The sequence below is a fragment of the Oncorhynchus tshawytscha genome, unplaced genomic scaffold (assembly GCF_018296145.1).
Source record: "Oncorhynchus tshawytscha isolate Ot180627B unplaced genomic scaffold, Otsh_v2.0 Un_contig_4859_pilon_pilon, whole genome shotgun sequence".
Lineage (NCBI taxonomy): Eukaryota > Metazoa > Chordata > Actinopteri > Salmoniformes > Salmonidae > Oncorhynchus > Oncorhynchus tshawytscha.
This window is the reverse complement of record NW_024609389.1, coordinates 67,377-74,545: the sequence shown is the minus strand read 5'-3', so window position 1 is coordinate 74,545 and position 7,169 is coordinate 67,377. Positions and strand designations below refer to the sequence as shown.

Genomic DNA, 7,169 nt, shown 5'->3' with positions numbered 1-7,169 from the left:
CCCCTCTGTACTTTATATAGGAGTAGAACAGATATAGGAGTAGAACAGACAGTAACTAGTCCCCTCTGTGCTTTATATAGGAGTAGAACAGACTAACTAGTCCCCTCTGTGCTTTATATAGGAGTAGAACAGACAGTAACTAGTCCCCTCTGTGCTTTATATAGGAGTAGAACAGACAGTAACTAGTCCCCTCTGTACTTTATATAGGAGTAGAACAGACTAACTAGTCCCCTCTGTGCTTTATATAGGAGTAGAACAGACAGTAACTAGTCCCCTCTGTACTTTATATAGGAGTAGAACAGACTAACTAGTCCCCTCTGTGCTTTATATAGGAGTAGAACAGACTAACTAGTCCCATCTGTACTTTATATAGGACTAGAACAGTTTCTAAAGAGATGCCATTCAACAGTTAAATGAAGTTAAACCCGCCCATCCTCAGGAGGTTGAACAGAACGACAGAATGTGAGAGAAAAGGAGAACAGACCATGATTTGGCAATTCTACATTTATTATAGAAGCAGCCTTTGAAATCCAAAAAGACTGGGGACAGGGATTAAAAATAACAATTCATTTCACCACTTAGTAACGCCTCACTATTAATAACTCTCATTAAAAATGTACAAATGTTTGTTAAAAATTTGCAATATCAAGCCTTCAAAATGATTTTGGTTACAGATATGATACATTATGGAGAAGAAAGTTACCAACGTCATGTTAATAAATGATAACTTCTTTTTTTTTTTTAAACAACCCAACGACAAAATGGTAAAAGAAAAAAATAAACAATATGAAAAGCTGAATTCAGAATGTCCTATATTTGTATCTGAATATACATCAAGAGACAATGAGGTAACTGCTAGTCGTGTACCAAGCAGGAGAAACAATAACAATAATTAGAATCCTACGACACAATGGACGCCATGACGACAGTATAACACCTTTAAACCAGGAAACAAAGAAAAACAAAACAGGAGAACGGAAGCTTTTTCAAACCCTGTTGCCATGGCTACGGCCAAGAACTCGGAGCCTTTAAAACGCCGAGCTGACAACATCGGACACTGGAGAGAATGGTTTATTTTCAACATGTAGGGTGAAGACCTTGTCCCAGCTAAACGCTGATCTAAAAGGTCATTAACCCACCTACTGGTGACATGGCTTTAAGGAGGGTAAATCTGGGTTTTAAAAAGGCATCTCTTACATATTAGGACACTGCAGGTGCCTGGCTGACATGGTTTAATAAAACTTCCCCTCCTACTAGCTGTCGTAAGGCCTACATAAGACTGTCGTAAGGCCCTACTTAAGACTGTCGTAAGGCCCTACTTAAGACTGTCGTAAGGCCCTACGTAAGACTGTCGTAAGGCCCTACTTAAGACTGTCGTAAGGCCCTACTTAAGACTGCCCTACTTAAGACTGTCGTAAGGCCCTACTTAAGACTGTCGTAAGGCCTACATAAGACTGTCGTAAGGCCCTACTTAAGACTGTCGTAAGGCCCTACTTAAGGTTGCTGTGAGCCTGACATAGAACGTGAATCATGACACTGTGTGGGTGAAGGACAGTAGGAAGCCAGGACATGAAATTGACATAGGGTGACATTGTGCATGTTAAGACAGCCTTATGTAGGGCTTATGACAGCAGTTAATAAGGACTACTTCTAAAGACACTGGGTAGACAGAGGACACAGTGGAAAACGGGGAGGGGGGATGAAGGGACCGAGAGAAAGGGGGAGGGGGGTGAGAAGCATCCTACAGGAGGAAGATGGGATAAATGGAGACTGAACAGAAGTCATTGTGGTTGTGAAGGAATGAGTGAAACCAAGCACTGATCTTCTCACTCGTGGGTCGACAGGCAAAACACGTCCCTTTTTTTACCAAGGAGTTAAACCCCAACTGTGATACTACCACACTACAATCATCATCATCATCATTATTATTATTATGTGCCTTAAAACTAAACTTCAGATAATCTCACCTTCTTAATGTGATCTGAACGACCAGTGAACAACGTTGGTTGTATCTCAAAACGACCCCCTTTTATTCTCCAGAGTATTTCTTACAGAGTTCATTACTTTTGGTCTTGGAACCAATAGATAGATAAGAGATGGTTTCATTTGAGATTTGACCACTTTCATATATTTCTTCCTAAGTAACTGACCAATAAAACAAATGTCGGACGTTTAGCATCGATTCATATCAGCGCACACACACTTCTGTGCTGCGTGGGGGGTTTGCATTCAGTGTGTGTGTGTGTGTGTGTGTGTGTGTGAGAGAGAGAAAGCTGAGATAACGGAGACTGATCCATCTCTCTGAAACATGGAGTGAGTGAACAGAAAAGTAGAGAGAGAGGAGGGGATGGAGTGGGAAAAAGAAGAGAGAAAGGTGATAGAGAGAGGAGTGATGAGAGAGAAGAACCTCCCCTTCCTCAACTACCCTGGTTCTGTTGCCCTTCTCCTCCCTAGAAGCCCCTCCCCTTCCTGTCTCAGTGCACAGCATCGACCAATCAGAGCAGAAAGGGCAGCGTACTGCACTGCATAAATAATACACATTGGTGTTCTAAATACAAACACACTTTCCCCAGTACTGACAACGCTATATTTCTGCCCACCTTCCTCTACCCAGATCATAAACCAACACTAACAACAATGTAAAGATTGTATTGTCCTCCGTTCCCTCTCCATTTCAGTTGGACACACATTGTAGATGTGTTTTGTAGGAGTGCAACAGCACACACACTTTAAAAAAAAAATGTAAAAATTAAGAAAATGCACCTTTATAAACCAAAATAACCCCACTAGTGAAGACACATCTCAATCCAGGTTCTGAATGATTCATCACGACCAGAATATTCATATGAACAACAACAACAACAACGATGATGATGATGATGATGGATGTCATAATGGTCAGAATCTTTGGGCTTCCATTTCCTCCACTGGGTTAGTCAGGAGAACGACACACGTCTGAGTTTCTCCACAGCGTTCATATGACAACTCCAATCATGACTCAGGAAGGTAAGACAGTACAAAAAGGGGGAAAAGTCCAACTGCCCCTCGTACGTGTGTGTGTGTGTGTGTGTGTGTCAGTCAAAAGGCCATTATTAGAATACCATCATAGAAAGAAGACAGTCTATTTCTTAAAGAGTTCACTTGGCGGAGGGGAGGGGAGGGGGGGCATTGCTCCAAGACACTGATCTAAGGCCTGTTGTGTTTCCCTCCACTCCCTAATGCGTCAGGTTAGGATGTGGGGAGGCTGAGCGGATCCTAGATCTGTGGGGCTCGAGGTCATAGGTCATTCAGAATCCCGATGGACCTCGGAGGCGTCCGCCCGACAGATGGGACACGTTCTGTTAGCCTGGAGAGAGACAGAGACGATTCTACTAGTCATACACGATCACTTTACAGTGCATGACAAAGCTTGTAGAATTCAACTGTACGTAGAATGAAGACCTGATACCTGATCAAAACACTGTTTCAGCTAGTTGTGCTGTCTAACTGTTAAATAAAGCCTCTTGTATAGATATATCACCATCTCTGTCTGTTAAAGCCTCTTGTATAGATATATCACCATCTCTGTCTGTTAAATAAAGCCTCTTGTATAGATATATCACCATCTTGTATAGATATATCACCATCTCTGTCTGTTAAATAAAGCCTCTTGTATAGATATATCACCATCTTGTATAGATATATCACCATCTGTCTGTCTGTTAAAGCCTCTTGTATAGATATATCACCATCTGTCTGTTAAATAAAGCCTCTTGTATAGATATATCACCATCTGTCTGTCTGTTAAAGCCTCTTGTATAGATATATCACCATCTCTGTCTGTTAAATAAAGCCTCTTGTATAGATATATCACCATCTGTCTGTCTGTTATAAAGCCTCTTGTATAGATATATCACCATCTGTCTGTTAAATAAAGCCTCTTGTATAGATATATCACCATCTGTCTGTCTGTTAAAGCCTCTTGTATAGATATATCACCATCTTGTATAGATATAGCACCATCTTGTATAGATATAACACCATCTTGTATAGATATAACACCATCTTGTATAGATATAGCACCATCTTGTATAGATATAACACCATCTTGTATAGATATAACACCATCTTGTATAGATATAGCACCATCTTGTATAGATATAACACCATCTTGTATAGATATATCACCATCTGTCTCACCTTGAGCCACTTGTCAACACACTTGGTGTGGAACTCATGGTTACAGGGCAGGACTCTTAGCAGCTGAACGAGAACTCAAAACAGTCACACATGGAACAGAGAGACCACACTGTCTGTTAAATAAAGCCTCTTGTTAATATATCACCTGGAACAGAGAGCCTCTTGTATAGTTAAAGTATACACCATAAAGCCTCTTGTATAGATATATCACCATCTCTGTCTGTTAAATAAAGCCTCTTGTATAGATATATCACCATCAACTAAATAAAGTACCTTACTCATTGGTGGTTGTTGAAGGGACTCTACTCACAGTGTCTGTTCTGATTGGTGGTTGTTGAAGGGACTCTACTCACAGTGTCTGTTCTGATTGGTGGTTGTTGAAGGGACTCTACTCACAGTGTCTGTTCTGATTGGTGGTTGTTGAAGGGACTCTACTCACAGTGTCTGTTCTGATTGGTGGTTGTTGAAGGGACTCTACTCACAGTGTCTGTTCTGATTGGTGGTTGTTGAAGGGACTCTACTCACAGTGTCTGTTCTGATTGGTGGTTGTTGGGGTTGAAGGGACTCTACTCACAGTGTCTGTTCTGATTGGTGGTTGTTGAAGGGACTCTACTCACAGTGTCTGTTCTGATTGGTGGTGGTTGAAGGGACTCTACTCAGTGTCTGTTCTGATTGGTGGTTGTTGAAGGGACTCTACTCACAGTGTCTGTTCTGACTGGTGGGGGTTGAAGGGACTCTACTCACAGTGTCTGTTCTGATTGGTGGTTGAAGGGACTTGTCTGTTCTGATTGGTGGTTGTTGAAGGGACTCTACTCACAGTGTCTGTTCTGATTGGTGGTTGTTGAAGGGACTCTACTCACAGTGTCTGTTCTGATTGGTGGTTGTTGGGGTGGTGAAGGGACTCTAGGAGGACAGTGTCTGTTCTGATTGGTGGTTGTTGGGGTTGAAGGACTCTACTCACAGTGTCTGTTCTGACTGGTGGGGGTTGGGTTAAGGGACTCTACTCACAGTGTCTCCCATCTACTGATTGGTGGTTTCAGTTGAGGGACATAACAGTTGTTCTGATTGGTGGTTGTTCTGCATAGGGTACTCTACTCACAGTGTCTGTTCTGATTGGTGGTTGTTGGGGTTGAAGGGACTCTGGAACTCACAGTGTCTGTTCTGATTGTGGTTCATTGGGGTTGAAGGGACTCTACTCACAGTGTCTGTTCTGATTGGTGGTTGTTGAAGGGACTCTACTCACAGTGTCTGTTCTGATTGGTGGTTGTTGAAGGGACTCTACTCACAGTGTCTGTTCTGATTGGTGGTTGTTGAAGGGACTCTACTCACAGTGTCTGTTCTGATTGGTGGTTGTTGGGGTTGAAGCGGTAGGAGGGAAGTTGTTCTATGTCAGCCTTGGTCAGTCCTCTGGGTTTAGCCTCGCCCAGACGCTCTGCTAGGTTCAACAGGGCCTGGAGGTCAGACAGGGGGTGGGTTAAAGGTCAGAGAAGAGCCTATTATCCTCCCATCTACCCTTGGTGCTTTCAGCCTTGAGGACATAACAGCATTGGGCTTGATAGTCACAATCATGTTCTGCATAGTGTACATCTACACACTAATCAACTGGTTTTAATCTGTTTAGCCCACTGAGCTGAAGCCTAGGCATTAGCTATTGGAACTAACACGAGGCTAGATGCTTCAGCCAACACCAGACTGTAGTTCATTAAAACTACCTCCACTACATTAGAGTTGACTAGACCATATAGTTGTATAGTTAGCTCTGTGGCTAGCTTACCTCCACTACACTAGACCATATAGATGTATAGTTAGCTCTGTGGCTAGCTTACCTCCACTACACTAGACCATATAGATGTATAGTTAGCTCTGTGGCTAGCTTACCTCCACTACACCATATAGATGTATAGTTAGCGCTGTGGCTAGCTTACCTCCACTACACCATATAGAAATATAGTTAGCTCTGTGGCTAGCTTACCTCCTCTACACTAGACCATATAGATGTAGCTAGCTTACTTCATAGTTCTCTACCTCTCCATCATCCACATCTAACTCTAGACTGATGGTAGGACCGACTGTAGGACCCACTGGAAGCATCGACCTGTGAGACAGGAGAGGGAGAGAGAGGAGAGATGGAGAGACAGGGGAGAGAGAGAAGAGGGGGAGAGGAGATACATTTAAATAAACAAAATGATCACCATGCCTAATATAAGCTCATACAGTTTTATAGCATATAAACCCATGATTTGTTCCAACGTGTACTGCATACCAGGTGCTGCTACAACAACAAGAGAAGAAGAAGTACTCACAGGAAGTAAGGCAGGAAGCCTGGGTGGTAGGGGGGCGGGGGCACGGTCTGCTGGGAGCGGTAACGACGCCCTGTGATTCGCCGAGGCATGAAGTGGGGGTACGGCTGGGAGAGGGACAGAGGAAGGAACGGTAAGAACCCTTCATAGAGGTGAGGACTTGTTCTCCATCTGTGTGTGTGTGTGTGTGTGTGTGTGTGTGTGTGTGTGTGTGTGTGTGTGTGTGTGTGTGTGTGTGTGTGTGTGTATGTGTGTGTGTATGCGTGTGTGTGTGTGTGTGTGTGTGTGTGTGTGACATACTGTTATTGTAACATGTTGTGAAATCTGTTGTGAATGCATTGCATAGTTTTTTAAAATGCATAACTGCCTTAATTCTGCTGGACCCCAGGAAGAGGAGCTGCTTCCTTGGCAGGAACTAATGGGGATCTATAATAAACCCCAGGAAGAGTAGCTGCTATAATAAACCCCAGGAAGAGTAGCTGCTGCCTTGGCAGGAACTAATGGGGATCCATAATAAACCCCAGGAAGAGTAGCTGCTGCCTTGGCAGGAACTAATGGGGATCCATAATAAACCCCAGGAAGAGTAGCTGCTGCCTTGGCAGGAACTAATGGGGATCCATAATAAACCCCAGGAAGAGTAGCTGCTGCCTTGGCAGGAACTAATGGGGATCCAGGAAGAGTAGCTGCTAA

The 7,169-nt window shown here is 43.3% G+C and overlaps 1 protein-coding gene and 1 long non-coding RNA gene across 4 annotated transcripts in view; both read right to left on the bottom strand.

Moving 5' to 3' along the window:
- Nucleotides 1-1,394: 1,394 nt before the first annotated feature.
- On the bottom strand, nucleotides 1,395-4,269 carry LOC121844701. The gene is made up of 2 exons (XR_006082121.1): nucleotides 4,180-4,269; nucleotides 1,395-3,346 (listed from the first exon to the last, which is right to left on the bottom strand). It is a non-coding gene; the product is annotated as an uncharacterized LOC121844701 (long non-coding RNA).
- Nucleotides 4,270-5,360: 1,091 nt separating this feature from the next.
- rnf38 (ring finger protein 38) overlaps nucleotides 5,361-7,169 on the bottom strand; it is a 44,554-nt gene continuing 42,745 nt past the window's right edge. For 2 of the 3 annotated variants that reach the window (XM_042315108.1, XM_042315109.1), the window contains exons 9-11: nucleotides 6,483-6,586; nucleotides 6,190-6,274; nucleotides 5,361-5,630 (exon numbers count right to left, since the gene is read on the bottom strand). In XM_042315108.1, the coding sequence (XP_042171042.1) occupies nucleotides 5,505-5,630; nucleotides 6,190-6,274; nucleotides 6,483-6,586 (315 nt within the window). In that variant the 3' untranslated portion in view covers nucleotides 5,361-5,504. The remainder of the gene's footprint in view (nucleotides 5,631-6,189; nucleotides 6,275-6,482; nucleotides 6,587-7,169) is intronic. The other variant, XM_042315110.1, reaches the window with a different exon arrangement.